This window comes from Montipora capricornis, chromosome 2 (genome assembly GCF_036669925.1).
Source record: "Montipora capricornis isolate CH-2021 chromosome 2, ASM3666992v2, whole genome shotgun sequence".
NCBI classification, from domain to species: Eukaryota; Metazoa; Cnidaria; class Anthozoa; order Scleractinia; family Acroporidae; genus Montipora; species Montipora capricornis.
In genome coordinates, this window is record NC_090884.1 from 8,280,834 (window position 1) to 8,301,517 (window position 20,684).

Genomic DNA, 20,684 nt, shown 5'->3' on the forward strand with positions numbered 1-20,684 from the left:
AGGGTGACAGATTGGACTGCCAGTAAGGCTATGATTTATCTGTTGTGAATGTACACGTTACTATAGGAAAACGATCTTTGTACAAACCAAATAATCTCCTAGGCTTTACTTAAAACTTGAAAATTGCCAGGTTGACTCTATTGAAATATTAAAAAACTCAGGTGTTTCTGGGTCCCTGTAGCACAATAGTACCAGCAGTAAAAGGTATTCAGTTGCAAGCCATGCAGTATAGTTTTACTAAGGCTGTGTTTTTGGGAAGGTACAATTTCAAGATCTTGTAATGGCCTGGTGACTAATATTATGTACATCTGTTTATTGAAGGCTATTGAGGCATATAATCCATGGTAGGGCCCATATAGTCTCCCTATATAAATATTCCTTATCAGGCATGCCTATTGAAGGCAGCCATTTTATATTGAAAAGAAAAGACCAGTGAAGGGCCTTGCAATGTCCTGGCATTATTTAAGGTGGCTGGAGGCAGTTTCACTCTTCTTAAGAGACCTTCGTATTTAGACAATTTAAGGTAGCTCTGAATTGGCTCCCATAATTTTTTTAAAACTTTGCCGATAGTTCTATCTCAGATTGCGAATTACTATTCTACAATAAAAAATGGGGTTCACAGAGATATAAACAAGTAAAGACAAAATACAGGGGTTTTTTTTAGAAAGTTTTCACATTGTCATGGTAATATATTACATCACAATAGTGGGGGCATTTTGCAAAGCAATAATTATTGTTTTATATGGTACAATAACATTGCTTTTACTTGATACAGTGTTGTAGTATTGTGCAATTCTTCTGATAAGGTTTCTTAAATGTGGTGAAATTGGTTGCAGCCACCTTAAAGTTAGTGCTGACTGAAATATAATATTAATACGCTTTCCCATGGATTATACCATTATTTACTTTTTGATGTACAGATGTCAGCAGACTGTTGATAGCAAGATTTTTTTGGCATAATAAGGCACATTCTTGGCATAACCAACAATGATATTTTTAACAAAATGTAAAGGAACAACCTTTTTTAATTTACTTTCCTATCGATAGCTGGTTCGAATTTCTCCTTTGAAACGTAATATGCAAGATAATACTTTCAACAGTTTTCTAGACTTGCCTTAAGATTTGTCTTATCGAAAAGTTTTTCTGGATTCCAATTAAAACTTTGGTAGATCGGTCAAAATGTAAACGAAAGTCGTCGTGTTAATACCCCCCAGTTAATGTGCATTTTTCTGCTCACTCTAAAAGTATCGATATCCGGTGTACAGGGGTCGCCTTTTACATGGTCATTGACGTGTGAAAAACTAAATCATTGTATGAAGTTTTGTCGGTTCCATTGTTGGCCCAACCGGTGAAAAAATCGCTTCCGCCAATCAGTGCATGGAAAATGATTTATTTATGCCTCGCTGAATTTGATTGGCAACAAGAAAAATCACAGGAAAAAGAGCAGCCTGCCGAGTTTCTCTGTCGCTAAAACTGATCGAAACGAAGTTACACAAATCCTTGCAGTACACGCCAACGAAGATCAAATATTTGATCAGCAAGCAAGCGATGTTTGGAACACTTGTGACGTAGAAATAATGTCGAGATATGGCCGCTTTTGGGGTTACGGCGGTCCTCACAACTTATTCATCGATAGTTGCAGATCTGCCTGTTGGCAGCTCGCTCAAATAGCGTAGGAAAATTTGTTTTGAAGGTTTTTTTTTTTCGCCGTGATTATTTTCTTCGCTATGAAACCCAGGCACATGAGCATTCGTGGCGTTGTAACAATGTTGGCGGGCCTTATTTTCGGGTTCACGGTGGCTTTGTTCCTAAGACAAAACCTCTTGCCCGTGGAAACCCGGCGTTGTCGGATGAATTTCGTTAGGGACCTTCGACCAAGAACAATCGCTAAAGAGCTGAACTCTCGCAATCTTATCTTTGTTGGAGTAATGACAGCCGAGAAATTTCTCAACACGCGAGCGAAAGGTGTGTTCGAGACGTGGGGCAAGAATGTGCCCGGCAAGTTGGAGTTCTTCTCAAGCGGCACGTCCCAGAGGAAGATGGAACTGCCTGTCGTTAGTTTGCCGGGGGTAGACGATTCTTATCCTCCTCAGAGAAAATCCATGATGATGTTAAAATACATGCATGACAACTACATCGATAATTTCGAGTGGTTTATGCGGTCTGATGACGATGTTTACATTCGGACAGAAAAACTAGCGAGTTTCCTTCATTCCCTGAACAGCTCACAAGATGTTTATCTTGGACAAGCAGGAACCGGAGCAAAAGACGAAAAAGGATTACTCGGTCTAGGTAACGGGGATAACTTCTGTATGGGCGGCCCTGGAGTAATTCTGAGCAGATCTGTACTTAAAAAAGTTGTTCCTCACATTGAATTCTGCTTGAAGAATCTGTTGACATCACACGAGGATGTGGAAGTTGGAAGATGTATAAAGCGTTTTGTGGGAATTCCGTGCACTTGGTCTTTCGAAGTGAGTGAGCTTTTGTATTATTTTTGAATTTTTATCGAATGGTGGTGTGGAGATTATTTATATTTTCTGTGAGTATATTTCATTACTGAAATTGGCTATTATAAGGTCAAGTTACGTTAGATTTGGAATACGGCACGTTTATTGTCTGAAAGTATAGCATACACTGGCAGCAATATACAGCACCAGCCAACCAGCTCCAATCTTCTTAATTTACCTGAAGGGCTTATCCCCACCTGTGATGCAAATTTGCTAAGAATTGGATTTTTAATTAAACCTCTGTTGGGGGCCAATTTCTGGCATTGGCATAACTCAAACGTGATTAAAGGTCGTGAGGACAGTCTCTTTATCTTACATTGGCTGTGTGGAACAAACCTCTAAATATGTGTTAGTTGTGATAAACCATGCATGTTTTGCTCATTTTTTCTGAAGGCAGGGATATCAGTAGCTCTTTCAGATCACTGTTGCTTTACGGTTTTTTTTGCCAACAATACGTTTTGTCAGTGTCCAGTTCACCAACGTCTAAAACTCAATTTGCAAAATGTGTAAATTATTGGAGAGACAACTAGTTAAAATTTAGAATTTTCGATTATCTGTTGCAAGAGAAATGAAGTGTTTTATCTCAAACTTTAATTTGAGAAATACAATAATAGTAATAATAATCATAACCATAATCATAATCATAATCATAATAATAATAATAATTATTATTATTATTATTAATTACAATGCACAGTCTGGTAATGTTCAGTGAAGGGTAATGAATGAAGGCATTGTGCCATTCTTTGATGCCATTGTTCAATTAAATTGGCTTAGCATTTTTATTACATAGGTAATTATTTGAAACACATTCATTTTTTTTGTCTGTCACCTCCACAAAACAGCTTTCGGTCATGTTGAAAAAAACTGCTTACTGCTTAGATGATTATCGTGTGATAATCATTTCAATTGCAACCATTCAGCACAGAGAATTTTCAACAATCACCTATGTAGTTATACTGAAGAAAAATACAATAAATTAATAAACTGTTTGAGTGAGACCTTGAACTGCTTTTGAAAATTCGTCTATTTATGGCGTAATATCAGGCGTAGATCAGCGGAAGCTTTAAAAAGCAGCTCAAGGCCTCACTCAAACATCAATCACCTGACTTAAAACTCAGTTGCAAAACTTACTGATACATTTGCATCATAAACAGTCAGCGTTCAGACTTCAGCTTCTTGTTCGATCGTTAATTAATATGCCAAGCACTCTTCGTCACTCGTATGACCTCAAGTTTAAGTTGATAATTGTTGCAGAAGCCGAGGCAGTCAACAACAATCGTTAAGTTGCCCGTGAACACAGCATTTCTGAATCCATGGTGAGAAAACATAGTTCGAACGATTGTATTGTTGTCGTAGGTATCATTTTACTGAGCTTGTGCTGTTAAGCACGTACGCAAATTTCCATTTGTATTTTCTTTTGAAGTCGTTTAGTGTTCTAAAGGTCTCTAAAAGCACTATTCTTTTTAACAGGAATAAAAGGAGTGGGTTAGATGCAATCTTTGCTACACCGCAGACCAAAGCTCTACTCGTCTGTGATTTGTTTGGTGATCTGATGCTTGACGCACCCCAATTTTAGCACTAACTTGCCACCCAAAGACAGGTTTTTCTTAAAAAAACTGTGCGCCTTATAACCGAATAACTACGGTATATAATTTTTACAATTTCCCAATCAAAAGGTGCTATTATAAATTCAAGAAAAGAGTGGATGGGTTAAAGGGGGGTGTCTTTGGTTGGATTGCTATCCCTCTAATGTCACCTGTGAGGAGGCCCCTTAGCATCTCAAAATCTAAGGTGGAGTAGTAAATCTTCCTCCCTTTGCTGATTATTTCCCCAAAAAAGGCTGGATCAGTGATCACCTCAAACCATAATTTTTACTCTTTTTAAACAAACTGAACTCTTGGAGAAGCAGTTTTTCTAGCTGAAAAAAAGTTGACAAAAATTGTCCTCCTGTTCCAATCCATTAATTTGTTTATGGTTGATAACAAATGAGAAATTCATATGCAAATTTGATAGATCTAATATTTCTTAACCGTTTTAATGGCAAAGACGGTTTGTTTTTTTTTTTGAGAGGAGTCCTTTTTTATTTAGATTGCTTAAAAAACAGGTGTTTCTTCTATCTTTTAATTGGAAAATTGCAATGTGTTTGTTCCTGTAGATAAGTGTTCAGTTTGCTTTTAAAATTTAGAGCCGAGTGTTTGGTCTGATGCTATAAATAGTTATTTAGCTTGAAGTAATGTTTGAGTTGGAACTGGCAAGATGTTTTTCCTGACTAAATAAAGTTTTTTTTGTGTATAAAAAGCCATTTAAAATGATGGTCATGGTTCCATTTATATTTTTTTAAAAGTTGAAACAGCTGTTTTCCTTTTTGTATCAGTAATTATTTGGCAAGATGTGGCAAGGTGTTTTTGTTTTTTTATTGTTAAAATTGAACTTTACAGGAGGCACTTTACAGCAAATTTTAGGATTTGGGGAAATGCAACAGAAAGAGTTTCCTTTTTAATCTTTTTTTCCATACACCAAATTTTGTCTTTCTGGAAAATGTCAGATGAGGCCGATTTTTATGCAAGCTTAAACTCGGTTAGATTTTGAAATTAAAGGATTAAGCTTTCATTAAAATGCAAAGCTTCAGGCAACTTCTTATAGTCAAAACTAACCCCCTGCAAAATATCAAGGAAGCTCGATATCCTCCAACAGATTTGTATATAATTATATATAACAGGACTTCATGCTGACCAATTTGGCAGTCAGAGCAAATCCTTTTTTAGTCTATTTTTTAAAAATATTTGTATTGGGTTGGTTTGGAGTCATGTTGACAGTGTATTATATTTATAAAAGCTCATTTTTCTTGTATGCTAATATTCACCTCTCACAATTTGAACCATTGTTTTGAGTCCAGAGTCTAAAAACACTTGGCTACGCCTCATGTTTTTAAACGCCAATAAAACAATGCTGCTCGTTTTTTAAACATTACATACAGCTGCTTCTTGATCCAAAAGTCACTGTTCTAGGCTCGTCAAATTTGCTTATATTTATTGACCAATACTGAGCTCCCTTTATTCCTATTCCGTGGTGTTTGATTGGTTGCTAGCGTAGTTAGTACTGTGTAGTCTGTTGCTAGGAAGCGTAAAGATTTTCTTTTAATTGAACTTGGATTGTTGATCAAAAGTTAAGGAAAAATTCATCTGTTTGCAATATTGGAATAATTACACTTACTCGTTGAGTTCAACTGACTTTATCATTGGCACACTACCTTTGAGTTTTCTGTGCAAGTTGACAAACGTCAACTGCATACTGTATTTATTTATTTAGTTTCTACCAAGAATACAATACTTATATACATAAAATTATTAGCATACCTGCCAACTCTCCCGGTTTTCCCGGGAGTCTCCAAGTTTGTCATCAAATCTCCCGGTCTCCCGGTTTGAGCACCAAATCTCCTGGGAAATACCTACCGTGGCCTTTTTCAAAAATCTTTCATTTACTTCATTATTTTCGAGATGTTAAAAAGGAAAATGAAACAAGAAGTGGATTTAATGCTCTTATTTGAGCTGTTCTCGATCAGAAAAAGTAAAACAGCAATGAAGTTGATGTATATTTAACGAGTATCGTAATTGGTCAGAAGTCCACCAATGAAATTGCACGATGCATGGTAGAAAGTTAGCATGGTTATGGGTAACCTGCGATCAGGCGTACTTTTCTTTCTACAGGGCGGAAAAGAAACGCCGTTCCTTTTCCGCCCTGTCGAAAGAAAAGTACGCCTGATCGCAGGTTAGGTTATGGGAACAGTAGTAATATGGTAGGTAAATGCTGTTCTAACTGAGACGTCGAGAAAATTCAGAAGGCCTTCGGGTGATTTTCGGAGAGTATTCAGACATTGACAAAAATGATATTCTTACAATGCAAAGATTTCTAGACGTCTCCAGATTTTTGTACTCTGGGGGTTGGCAGGTTTGTATTAGGCAGGTAGACCACTACAGCCTAGCTAATTTCAGTGGATCCCTTGTAATATATAAACAAAAAAAAAACATCAAAAGGAAAAAAGGCAAAAGTTCAAATTGGTAGAAGGGGCTCAGCACGACGGATGTCACAGGAGAGTGGTTGCTATGTTGCACATGGGACAGGTTGTTCTCCAGGTTATGGTGTCGTCAACGTCGTACAGATCTAGGGCCTTATTGTAATATTGAAGTATTAAACGCTAAAATGAGGCTAGGGAAATGTGACTCAGCGGGCAGAACATTCCATATGCTTAACGCGCATATGAAAAGTGCGCGTTGATAAGTAACAGTTCTATTTCGCTTAGGAATATAAGTAATAGCATTGCTGCTGGATGACCTGATAAATCTCGATTGTCAAGTTTCAGGCAGAGCTTCACTATCTATGAAAACTAAGTTATTTACAGCTTTATAGAAAAAGACTATATCAAACATTTGTGCCGATATGTATAGGAAATCGTATGAACGCGAGGGCATTTCGTGATTTATGGTCACTCGTGATGTTTTGAAAGTTCTCAATATTGCACGAGCCGTCTAGGCAAGTGCAATTTGAGAACTTTCAAAACATCACGAGTGACCATAAATCACGAAATGCACGAGCATGTTCATACGATTTTTTATTTATTATATTCTCAACAAATTTACTCAAACGCGCTACTTTGTTCGTGCTCGTATTCTTCCAGTTTTGGGTTAAGTTTTCTTTCAGTCACCCATGTTTGCCAGACATTCAACCAGGTTTGTGTAGCTTTCAACGTGTTTTTGTTTTTCGCATTTTCTTTAAGTTGCTCAACGATGTTTTGGTTTGACAAAGCAAACCGACTGTCAGCCTTTTTTTTTTTCACTTTGTCGTTCAAATTTGGCGCTTCCCCGGTGTTTTCATAGCAACTTACTTCCGTATTGCACTCTATAACCTGGATTGCACTCTATAACCTATTTATGCATTCGCCATTGGCCAATCAGAAACAAGATATTTTGTTGAGTATATAGCTTGTTGAGGTCGTAGGTTCGAATCCCAACGGGGACTCTGATTTTTCAGTTGTCGTTTTGGCCGTTGCCAAGCAACTTGCATTCTGGGAAAATAGGTGATGCGCAGGCGTTACATCGCTCACTTTCCATCAGTGTATCCTAAGAGCGCGTCATTGTTTTCAGCCATTAAAAAGCTAAAGAAAAACTACGCATGCATTGGCGACTGATTTCCCCCGCTTATCGTTAGCCTACAAGCGGGCTCTCTCTTCACTCCAACCTGTCATTACGTTGTCACATTGCGTCATTAATACACCTTATTCCAAAATGGCCGCTGATTTATGTGGATACAAATTGGCCCTTGTTGCCTCGTTCAAGATAAAATATTCTTTTGAATATTAAGCTTAAGAACGAGGCATCAAGGGCTAATTTGAATAAAAACAAAAGAATATTTAAATGGAGGCCGTTTTGGAATAAGGTGTATTGTCTTCTCCTGGTGTTATTGGACAAAGTATATCGCTCTTGTCTAGGTATTACAGCACTCCATTCGACACTCGTTGATACAGACGTTTTGAAACTGCAACTTCTTAAGTTGGTGAGGTTTACCTTTTACTTGCCGTCTGGAAACGCTCTGAGCTAACGTTCAGTACTATATTTTTCGTTGTAGATGCAAGCTTTGTTTTATCACAATCAGAGCAAAGCACAAGCCTTTCACGGTAACTTGGATACCAAGTCGGTCCGCAAAGCTATTACTCTCCACCCGGTGAAGCAACCTTCTTACATGTATCGCCTACAGTCGCATTTTATGACAATGCGAATTCAAGATCTTCAACACCAAGCTGTTCTCCTTCAAAGAGTTCTAAAAAATATGGACCGACTTCTAAGCACCAGCACAAGCTATTTATCCACCGAGGAAAAAACCTCTCTACAGGGTTGGAGAGATTTCCATCATCAGCTCAGCTCGAAGTATTCCGAACCTTGGGACATGTTCACAGCGCAAAAGTTCTACTCCGAAGCAACGCTTCAGCCTCCGGAAACCGGCATGCGGGACCCGTGGAAAGACGGTTTGAACCACGTGTTGGGGCAGACGATGGGATTGATAAACGAAGAGGCAAAGCGAGTGCTTCATCGCAGCTTGGAATTCAAGAAACTCAATCATGGCTACATAAGAGTACACCCGTTATACGGCGCTCAGTACGTCATGGATATGCTCATGAAGTATCACCGGCATATCGGACACAACCGAAGGCGCATGACCGTGCACGTGCGTCACCATGCCTTTTTACAACTGCCCTTCGGGAACATGGTCTATCGAGCCGAGACCCATGCAAAAGAGGCCCCCACGGTTCATTTTATCCTTCCTCTAACGGGCCGCATTGAGACGTTTCGCCGTTTCATGAGGAATTTCGAAGACGTTTGCCTTAAACGGCGAGAGAATGCCAAGCTTCTGGTAGTGTATTTTCCTTCCGTATCGCCTCCACGTGAACATAAAAAAGTCATGAAGGACTATCAAAATAGGTATCCCGAAGCAGACCTTCTTTGGCTTGAAGCTATCGGGGATTTTTCCCGCGGGTTGGCGCTTTCTCTGGGAGCAAACCAGTTCGACAGGAAAGCACTGCTTTTCTTTTGCGACGTAGATTTGGTATTCAACTCGGGATTTCTTCATCGCGCCCGAATGAATACGGCCCTAGGACAGCAGGTGTATTACCCGATGGTATTTAGTCAGTTTGATGCGAAAATAACATACCCCAATCGTACATCACCTCGCAACTACTTCACTATAGACATGGACGCGGGTTTCTGGCGAGCCTATGCGTTCGGCATCGTCTCCGCTTATAATCACGATCTTCGCGCGGTTGGGGGCTTTGACACCACAATTCAAGGCTGGGGTCTCGAGGACGTTGACTTGTATGAAAAGTTTGTAAAACACGAAGAGATCAGCGTGTTCCGCGCTGCTGATCCAGGCCTTGTACACGTCTATCACCCTGTCATCTGTGATCCAAAACTTGTTGATCGGCAATATGCTATGTGTCAGGGCTCTAAGGCCTCTGGGTATGGCTCTCAGAAGTCCTTAGTTAGAGATATGTTATCTAAAGGATATTTAAAAAGTTCTTGATCAAATTCATTTTAAAATAGATTCTTATGGGCTGGAGCAAAATAGACTACTAGTACTTTTCACTGAGAAAAGACTTTAAAGGGTCTTTTCATTCTCAAAACACATTCTTCTTTTCTCTTAGCCAGCGAACGCAGACGTATTTTCCGCAGGCTACTTTTCTCTCCATGTCTCATATTTTAATTTCGTACACATATCTCCAACGGACATCTCTTGAAACATTGAAATCGTGGTTATGTGATTACATAGACATAGCCCTTTATTGTAACTGAGATTTTATCGATGACCTGAAAGACCTCGGAGAGTTATTTATGTCATTTCTAAAGAAAACTAAAGTTATTTTACCTTGGGGCTTGTTCACATATACGACGCAAGTATAAACACTAGAAACATTCTCTGAAACAACAAAGTGTTCTATTGTTGTTTCAAAAAGTACTTATTGTGCTTATGCGTGCGTCGTAGGTTTAAAAAAAAACTATTGAAGTATATTGAAGATGGTTCTGCTTTGATGTGGATATTTTCAGACTGGGATAGAGGTTGTTCTTACAGTGCAGCAATTTCTTGTGCTCCTTCGATCTTTCAGCGATTGCACTTCTCAGTAATCGCCATCGCGAAAGACCGAAGGAGCACAAGAAATTTCTGCACTGTAAGAACAACCTGTCAACTCAAATCAAAGGATTATTGACCTTTATGGACTATTACAAGATTGGGATAGATATTTAAACCGTACTAGGCCATTTTACAGTTGTTAACTTGTATGCTCTGTGACCAAGCCTGTGCATGGCTTCGAGGCTCCCGGTGACTCCTTGTTGATATAGACCTCACTGCTTTTCTCATGTGAATTGTGTTGTTGTAAATCTAATTAATTTTACATTAACATTAGAAAAGCACAAAGGTTTGTATCAAAGCAGGGTCACCCGCAACCTCGCTTCCATTCTTAGGCCAGGTAACTTAGCTACAACTGTAAAATGGTCTATAATTTTTATTATCTGTGCTTTGATTATGTGCAGCGAACTTCAGCTTTCTTTTCTGACAAAATACTGGGTTTGGAGGGTGCTTTGGTGCTTTGAAAGTTCAGTAATTGTTACGTTAGCTAGTGACGTGAGAAAATTAAGACACTTAGAGGAAGCTTAAGTTGTCCGTAAACGCGGAAGCCAGTGTCCCAGTCATAATATGCCTCCGAAGCTCACCTATCCAAAAGGCTAGGACTGGGCGACTTCCTCTCTGTACTTGTAATCTTTGATTGTCACAGAGCTATAGCTCATGGAAAAAGGACGGGGTGAGAGAGTGTTATTGTAAATCATTTTTCCATGTGACCATAAGAAGGGGTTTTTTCAGTATGCATTCGAAAGGCTTTACATGATGTCAGGGCGGCAATTTTGTTGGTGCTCTAAACTTTTCCTTCCTGCAGACCTATGTCCTAACGTATGAACTCCAAAGTTCATCTGTCCTATGGGCACGACTGGTAACTGGGCGTCTTCCCGCTCTCTATACTTGTAATCTTTTAACTGTGTCAGAGCAAGAGCTCTTGGATAAAGAAGGGGCGGGCGAGTTTTATTGTAAAGGGTTTTTCTGGTGACTATAAGAAGGGGTTTTTACGCATTCGAAAGGTTTTAGATGGTCACACGGCGGCCATTTTGTTTCGTGCTCCAAACTGTTCGTTTGGGGTCGGGCTCTATTAAATTATATTTTTATGAACACGTTTTTGTTTTGGTTGAGAAGTGTGACCGTTGAGCTTCTGAATAAAAGCAACATCCAAACGACGGATTTCCTTACTGAAACTTTAGGGCAATCCTAACACGTCACCGTTATCCAAGATGACCGCGCCCAGGAAATTTGAGAGTGAAAATCAGCAGGAACAAGTCACAGGTCATTGTTTTACCAATACAGAAAGAATTCTAAACATTCATTAAAGCTAACCTTAGGCTTAAGTAAAAGTTCTTGGGCCTAATGTTAGCATTGGTAAACGGTTAGGGTTATTTTTGTTGGTAAAACAATGACCTGTGTTTTGTACCTGCCCATTGAAAAAAACCCCTTGTAAACTTCAGTTTTCCTGATACAAAGAGTTTTGTTTGAAAAACATTTCGAACAAATTTGTTGGCAAGCATTATGTGCCCCGGTTTGAGGTTATCCTATTGAAAGAGTAGAGGTTCCTTTAATAGCTTGTGCTCATGTTTACAAATTCACAAATTTCTTTCTTATTCAAGAGCTTATTCTTTTAGTAGAATCATTAGTATCCGCGGAGATGCAGGTGAAATCGGGACTTCGTCTTTTACGTATTCCTACCTTAGGGTATCTTAAGATGGAGCAGAAAGGTCTTATTTACGCGTTTATTGCAAGGAGGCTCAATGTCATAAGTACCTTAGTGTGTTTGAGGGGCCTATGGCATAGAGCAACCAGCACTTCCGTGAGTTAAGGTGTGCAGGTCGTGTGCTTTCTGAAGTCTTCTGAAAGATTACGGAATTTGAGCAATTCAGTTTCCATCCCTCCTGATGGAAAAGGGTCTTGGCCCAAGTAGCTGGCGATATTTTGGTTATAGTTTGGTCAGACAAGAGTTCCAGGGATAAAATTATGTGGCTATGAGAGATCATTTTATAATTAGCCGAGGAAATTTTTCAGCCCTAAACAATAGAAGGGAGTCGAAATGATGCAACTCAGACGTGGAATTTTGAAACTAAAAAATATAAAAGTCTATTTACAAGCCTAGTGGCCCATTAGAGCCGGGGCTTATCCCGGTTTGTGTAGCATGAAGCGACTAGGATTATTTCTACTCCTCCCTGGATGGGATGCTAGTCCAACGCAGGGTTACCCCCAGCAATAAATTTGCCGGTACCTATTTACACACCTGGGTGGAGAGAGACCTTGAGAGTAAAGTGAGACCGTGAGAGTATCATACGAACCCTTATTATGGCAAGCCCATGCAATTTTCTGTTCTGAGCATGCGCAGTTGAAAAAAACTTGACCCCCATGTCAAAGGTGCATGCGCAGAACATAAACTAACGATGAAATAATATATGAAATGGATCATATATGAACTGCGGGTATGAAATCAAGTAAACCTATGATCCTCGCAGTCATGAACGCAATTTTTTTGCAATTACGTAAAGAAGCCTGAAAAGTTCAGGACTTCAACGGGGTTTGAACCCGTAACCTCGCGATACCGGTGCGACGCTCTAACCAACTGAGCTATGAAGAAGCCACTGACGTTGGGAGCTGGTCATTTGTGGGTTCTAATGTTCCCGGGAGGAATGAGTCAACGATGAAGTGATACATGAAATGCATCATATATGAACTGCGGATATGAAATCAAGTAAAGCTATGATCGGGAACATTAGAACCCACAAATGACCAGCTCCCAACATCAGTGGCTTCACAGCTCAGTTGGTTAGAGCGTCGCACCGGTACGTCGCTAATACGTACGGCCCTCATGCGGGGATTTTCCCAATAGTTTTAAAATGCAAACGCGCGCGCGGGGCCGTATGGGCCATATATGATAATTAGATATAATTGTTTCAAAATGCGTTGTACAGTTAAATAATCTCTTACTCTTAAATGTCGAATGTGTTTAAATAAAATAGAAAAAACAATTTGTATGAACTACCGTAGACATTAGGGAACTTAAGCAACGATAGCCTACGTGGGGGAGCCGGGTACGGCTACACGTAGGCTAAAGCAACGGCGACGGCAACGAGAACGTCCCAAATTTGCATATTTAGTAGGCAAAACAATAGCTTTGCACGCCCTGCACGTGCGTTGTTCACGTTTGTACATTTATTTGCCGTCGTCTGCAAAACAACAACGTGAAATAGCCAAATTTGAGGTTTTACGAAGAACGTTAGCACTTGAGGATAAATTTTCATTTTCTCCCCCTAGTGTTATTTTTGAGGAACTATCACGCCCTTGTCATATTAAAAGGGTTGAAACAGTCAAGAAGTGATTACAATAACGCGAATTTATATTGTGAGATGATGTTCTCGTTGCCGTCGCCGACGTCGTTGCTAAAGTTCAGTACTTATCGTGCTAAATTGTTGCCTTCCCTTTACCAATAGCTAGGCAATAGGCCTTATTCACGATAGCCGCCATGTTGGTTTTCAAGTTGTCATGCAAATTAGCCATTTGTTATGCTGGGGGCAAACATTGGAAAAAAGGCAAATTGCGGAAAATCGGCTAGTCGAAATATTGAAATAACATTGCTAAATGTCCATTTTAGTATTTAGAATTACGTACCTTTTATAATTTTATATCTTTTGATTGCCTTTGATATTTGACTTTCTACTTCGTTATCTGCTAATTTTTCACTAAAAAACGTCGAAGTAACTTGTGTAATCATTCTACTTTATTACTTAGGTGATAGACATTCAATGAACGTGAAACAAATCGTCTGTGTGGCTAAGATGTTCGTTATAACCTCTCGAATTTGTGTTGTTTGCCCCCTCAAAAGTGTGTAGCTAATTTGCATGATAATAGCAAATCCAACATGGCGGCCATCGTGAATAAGGTGTATTAAGACCAATAATTAGTTCAAATGTAACATGCATCGCACACTTATTTACGTCTTTACAAAACAAGTTACCAATAGCTAGTGTTCAACTGTGCAAGTACTGTGAAGTGCAGATTTGAAGTTTAGGGGAAAAGTTTTAATTTTTTTTTTTAACAAAGAAAAAAGGCAAATAATTCTCCATAATCTCGACTTTGTTCATTTATTCTTGCACAAATTGAAAGACCACGTGCAAAACCGTTGCCTGTAAACATAGGATCCCAGCGAAAGATTTCCTCACCGTATTTAATTGAACTATCTGTTCAGTGGAAAGATTCGCAACCACTAACAAATTGTCCTCAGTTGCATTTTTGCAATTTTTGAGGAGCAATGATTAATTCCTTAAAATTCTAGAGTGCTTCAAATTTCCAGCTACGAAATAGTCACGAAATACGAATTGATCAAATTCTTCCAGTCGATGCTGAAACTCCATTCCAAGGAACTTAAGGGCACGTTTCTTTGGGGTGATCCAAAAAAAAAAATTGATCCAAGATCACTTGGATCACAGTGTATCAAAGGAACCGATAAATCCACTCTGGGAAAGGATTCTTCGACTCCTTTGATGCACCGTGATCCAAGTGATCTTGGGTCAATAATCCTCTTTCGGATCATCCCAAAGAAATGCATAAAAATGTTTCTCTCGCGCTAACTTGAATTCGTCCAGTGGATGCCCCTGTATGTACGAACACAGAAAAAAAAGTGTTTCCAGTTTTTTTTTATTCTTGGGTTTCACTCACGTGATCACCAGCCATGTTTTTCAACGAAGACAAAAGAAGACGTTAGCATAATAATAGCTTTCAATTCCCGGAGGATTGGATCGGGACACCAGCATGGCCGCCATTTCATTGTTTGGGGACACCAACATGGCAGCCGTGACGTCATGTGAAATCCAAGAATAAGTTGAACTCTGCATCATACAAATATCATTTGCTCTTTAAGTATCATAGTTGGGCTCTGGAAACCCTCTCTTTTTCTTTAAAATTATTGACTATTGGTGGCTAACTGGAAAGCACAGGCGAAATTTCATTTCCACAAACATCTTGTAAACCTTGACTATCTTTCATGTTGTATCTTTAGATAGCCGGTTGTGTGAATTAAGTTTCACACAGTCTCTCCACTGTCCACTTTCATCCCACCAACACTGTCTAATTTAATATTTGTTTTCATACTTAAACTGCAGCGCCTGTCCTCCAAACAGAATCCGCTAGGCATGAGGTAAAATGCTCCGAACTGACCACAATTTCACACTGGAAAATCCCAATGCAAACACATTATGCAAGATGAATGCGAGAAAAAGGACTGACCACATCTGCATTTCGAGAACAAACAGGCTTAAAAGGTGTGAAACACAGAGCTGCACTTGAAAATTACCGTTGTAATACTGGCGTAGAGACATTCGTTCACACATGCGCACATCTTTTGACAGTCTTAGGGTGCGTTCGATTGACCCTATTCCGGAATAAGAATAAGTGGAGTGATGATTTAAAACGGTATGTCTTGCGCTTTTGAAGCAACAAGGATAATAAAGATATGTTTAAAATAGCATTTTAGCAAGTGTTTTATAATTTTAATGTGAATCTCCGTAAAAACGAAGGATTTCTAACTTCTATTCCATGTATTCCTATTCCGGAATACGGTCAATCGAACGCACCCTTAGTCAAGATCCGTAGCAATAGTAACTGTCTAATCATATATAATCTAGGGAACAAAGTCCTAAAAATGGAAGTTTTGCTACAATCATAACAACAATCCAGCTGTGTCATGCATTAACGTAAATGTACCGTCTGATAAAATAATCATTATAATACTCATAAATAGGCGTGTAAATGAAACAAGAAAATTGTTGAAAGAGTGGAAATGATCCTCTCACTTACATCTGAAAAATTTGAGCAATTGCACCTTATAGACACCTGAAATTTTTGTGCTTATAGATGAGTGAAGTTTTGAGGGTGTAGTTGAAAGTAAAAAATGAATTATATTAAGTGGACAATTTTTTTAAAGTCAATATTTATAGATTATGCAACTTCAGCATCATCTTCATTACTAAGCAGTCCATACTTCTGTCGGATTGCATCAGTCTTCATTTTCCGTTCTGCCCTTCTCTCTGCATACCTTTGCTTAATTTCTTCACGTCTTCTTTGCACTTCTCTATCGTCCTTGCGAAAGCTTTTTCGACACCGATTTCGACAGCACAAGCAGTAAATACAACAGCCCAGCACCACAAGGAGGACAAATGACACACTTGGTATCACATAGATAAGGATGTAACCTGACAGAGGGAAACAAGACTAGTAATGTGATAAAACTTAAGAAAAAACCAAATGCAATAACCCCTGACACTATTAGAGTGCACATGCAGAATGGTAAAACACAGTTGGATTCAGTATAATCCAGAAGTTAAGGTGACTCATCGCAGTTTTTGCCTCATTTAGTGCACTGGATTATCTAAAACTTTACTACTTTGGCTCACTATATTTAACAATTGTGAGCATGGGTTGGATGAAGGAGTATGCAATCGCGTAGTGGGCAGATATACCCGGCTCGAACCCTGTATGGGTTTGCAGTATCAAGCATTATTTGAGCGACATTACAACATGTCCGAAGACATTGCAAATTATCGAGATTTATTTTTCTTCCTTGAGATTTTTTTATACATGTTGCAGTGTTATTTATTGCAGGTTTCTAGGCTGTTTCGCAAAGTTCTTGATCGTGAAATGCGTGATTAAACAAGGAATGGGGTGAATTTGAAGACGAAGAAAGAAGAAAGAAAAGAGATCACAATGGAAGCTGGAGGAAGAGTTATTGTGGGAAAAAGGACTGCTGGGAGATGCATCAGCTGAGTGTCAGTGCATACAATTGTGGGAAGTGGTTACCGGGCGACTCGACCATAAACCGTGGAAGTTGTTTGGGTTAAGAGCTAACGAGCAAATGCTCTTGTGATTTCCAATTTTGTTGTGAACAAAAATTTCATTAGATTCGATGAAAGTATTTCCAAAACTTTCCATGAAGGTCTCTCGGATTTAAAACGTAGAGTACGGTTAGTAAAGCATATGTGTCATGAAACTGGAAACACTCATTTGTGTTGCCTTCAAGTTTGTTTCGTTTGTACTTAGACAAGATTCGATTCTGTCCCAGTAATATTGACGCATTTTACTTTCGGCCAGCGAAAGATGGGTCTTTTGCTTATGAAAAGATGGCAGAAAGCACAAGAAAAACGTTTTTGGGGAAAGTCTGGATCAATTTCGAAGCTTAGAAGTACGCGAAAAGATAAGAAATGTTTTTGTAATGAACCTGCGTCTGTCTGACCACCAGGTATTACACAACATCGCATCTTCATCAAGTTTTTTCGATTTCGCTAGGATTTCGTACTTCCAAACTTTTGGAGTTTAAGGAATTTAATAAAACAATTATTCCATTCGCGCTTGTTGGATATGAGAGTGGTTATAGCCAACTCGGCGCTACGCGCCTCGTTGGCTATTTACCATCTCATATCCAACGCGCGCTCATGGAATAATAATGTATCACCCGACTAGTGGACTAATGCAAATCCTACATTTTGATTGGATGCGCTACTTGAGGACTATTAGTAATAGTCCTCGAGTAGCGAAAAGCGTGACCCTTTCTTTCGTTTTATTCCCAAATAAAATCTCTTCAACTTGCATTTGCTAACTTATTGCCTTTTCTGTCCGACTAGTTGGGTGATACTAAAACAATTAGACCCTTCGCCCTCAAGGGCCACGTGTCAGTAGCCCATTCGGCTTCGCCTCATGGGCTATTGACCCGTGTCTAATTGTTAAGTATCTCGAGATGCGCAGAACGTATGCACAATAACAATAGTAGGCAACGTCCTTAAAAGGCAAGCGCGAAGCAAGTTAAGATTGTTTTTGATGCTCTTGCTCCGCCAGACAATTTGTTTTCAAGTTCTGAAATGAAACAAGAGAGTAAGAGTGATATTTGGTCTTGCACTGTAAGTGCTGCCAGTTATCAGATGAAATGCTTAACTAGTCTCGATATTCCTGACGGTAGTTCAAGGCCAAAAACAAATGTTGTCAACAAAGATAGTTTTACCTGCCTTAGAGAATGAGACTAAAAGAGGCAAACCGATATTTTTCTAATGCTTTGAGTCCAGTTTTTAACAACTGCACTGTAAATTTTTGGATGACTAGAAAATAGTGCCACTATTGCATGGAAAGTAATTACATGAGATTCTGTATATAACTGTATTCATTCATTCTTCAACCTCAGCTTTTCCCAGCTACCCTTTCAAACCCTCCCTGCACTTTCACACAGTTTAACTTTGTCACTCTTTACAGACCATGCATGTGACCTGAATAGTGCATTTCTGTTGGCTGTTACCCTTATGAATTACACTTTCAAAGCCCACTTAGTGTTATGTTGGGTGTTTTTAGGAACAGTCCTCTCCAAAATAAAATGTTCTTCATCCTCCGTTTTTGGTGCTCTAAAACGAAACACACCCTGTTCTTTGGCTATGCCTGTTCAGTTTACGCAACACTGAAAACTTCTACGTGTATTTAAATTTCTTTACCGAAAATTACACAAATATTCGAAAATGATAACAATCTTTGTCAAAACAATCAATGATTCCGAACAATGACAATCTCTCAAATTATAATAATACACGCCTTGCATGCTTTTCTAACACATCAACAAAACTACTTCAAATTTAACAAGGAGTTTACAATAATTATTCTCGAGGGGGATAGTCTTGCAGCTGTTTGGTCACACGCCATACAATGGTCCCAAGAGAAAACATTTTTTTTTTTCGTTGGGTCCATTGCAAGTCCCAAGAGGAACTGGAAACAATGCTCATGCAAAATTTGGGGGGACAAAGAGTATTATGGTATTTCCCAAAGTGGCCTGTTTCAGCATTGGTACTAAATTGTAGTAGACGGGTCAAGCTATATAAAGTGGTTTTTGATAATACTGAGTGTATGAGAATTGCATTACCAAGCTCAGTGAATTGCGCCTGTCAATTTAACAACCACTAATGCCCAAAACCAACTCAACTTGCACACACAAATTCTGCACTCTAGGAATGTTACCCATAAAGCCTGGTTTTTACTTACTCTAGTAGGAATAGTTGAAGCACAAGCACAAATGTTTATTGTGCCAAATGAAAATAAACACTGACAACATTACAACACGGTGTTCACTGGTTATGAGGCTTTGTTTTCAACTCAGTCAATATAGTACCTGAAACTACCTAGAACAAGTGCTGTACTTTGTCAGACCCAGCCATCCATCGTAAATCTCCTTGTGTTTGTATGGTGTTGTGTTTCAACACGGAATAAAGGGAATGGAAGCAGACGAAACATAAAATATTTTTATCCTTGTGCTTATACTCACACTCACACTTAGTTTTCAAGCCATTTTAATGGTGAAAGAAAAGCTGTTAACTTATGCTAGAGCTTGTTATCACATTTTTAGCAAAACTGAGTATTGCCTTTCTGTTTTTGATTTCATTGTACCTCATCCTTTCCTAACCAAATGGCAGTTTCTCTTTTTGCTGTCGTCAGTCATTTTGAGAGAAAGGGTTAATTTGTGGATTGGCCGATTTCATTAGACCATTTTACAGTTCTGTGTTCAGTTACCAGGCCTTTGAACAACACCAGCCTCACTTTCATTTGAAGGCCAGGTAACTAAGCACACACCTGTAAAGAGGTCTATTTGTAAGGGCCGATTTACACGATACGATTTTGTCGCATGCGACAAGCTCACGACAGGCTTACGACATAACTTACGATTGTCGCAGCGTTTTAAAACATGTTTTAAAATGCTACGACATTTTTTCTGATGTACACAACAATCGTAAATCATGTCGTGGGCCTGTCGTAAGCCGTTGTCGCATGCGACAAAGTCGTACCGTGTAAATCGGCCCTAAGAGGAACACTGCTCCAGCCTCGCTTTTATTCAATGGCCTGGTAACTGAGCACAGAGCTGAAACATGGTCTCTTTGTCCCAAAAAAGAACAGTCCGCGAACCGTGACCGTAAATATGATACAGCTGGACAGATCGATATAAACCCTTCGTTTTAAGATTCCCAATAAAAAAAATCCGACTTTGCAATTATTGTTTTTACCTGGAATAACACACTGCTTCCAGAACCAGTCGTTGCCTTCACAGTCGCGAGGAATCACCTTTGCCGCTGGATACCTTTTACAAGTGTCATCACCACCACACCAGTAACATTTCATTTCTTTAACACAATCGCCACAAGATGAATGTCTCCTCTCACAGGTATCTGCTGGTTCAGACGTAGGACGAACAGTCGTTGGAGTTGTAGTGATATTTGTTGTCACTGTAGTTGAGGTTGTGGGGGAGAACGTAGCTTGGGTTGTTGAACTGTTTTCCGCCGTGAAAGCAGTTGCACATGGACAGATCGCGAGCAAAACACAAAGCCCTATCTTTTCCATAACAACTGGATAGTGATCTTGGCTGAGGGAGAATAACGTTCGAGAAAAATAAAATCTTTCAAACATACATCGAAAACTCGGACGGATGTTTGCAAATAATAAATTTTTTATGGAAGGAAAGGAGACTGGAACGAC

At 39.2% G+C, this 20,684-nt stretch overlaps 3 protein-coding genes across 3 annotated transcripts in view; 2 read left to right on the top strand and 1 right to left on the bottom strand.

Annotated features, from left to right (window-relative positions):
* Positions 1 to 20,684, top strand: part of LOC138038706 (uncharacterized) — a 382,223-nt gene that overhangs the window by 100,077 nt on the left and 261,462 nt on the right. The gene's annotated exons all lie outside the window — the stretch shown is intronic.
* Positions 1,263 to 11,339, top strand: LOC138038698 (chondroitin sulfate synthase 1-like). The gene is made up of 2 exons (XM_068884713.1): positions 1,263 to 2,471; positions 8,133 to 11,339. Exons 1-2 carry the CDS (start codon positions 1,728 to 1,730, stop codon positions 9,579 to 9,581), a joined length of 2,193 nt encoding a protein of 730 aa, XP_068740814.1. The 5' UTR covers positions 1,263 to 1,727; the 3' UTR covers positions 9,582 to 11,339.
* On the bottom strand, positions 14,346 to 20,667 carry LOC138038702 (pituitary tumor-transforming gene 1 protein-interacting protein-like). The gene is made up of 2 exons (XM_068884717.1): positions 20,216 to 20,667; positions 14,346 to 16,384 (listed from the first exon to the last, which is right to left on the bottom strand). Exons 1-2 carry the CDS (start codon positions 20,613 to 20,615, stop codon positions 16,131 to 16,133), a joined length of 654 nt encoding a protein of 217 aa, XP_068740818.1. The 5' UTR covers positions 20,616 to 20,667; the 3' UTR covers positions 14,346 to 16,130.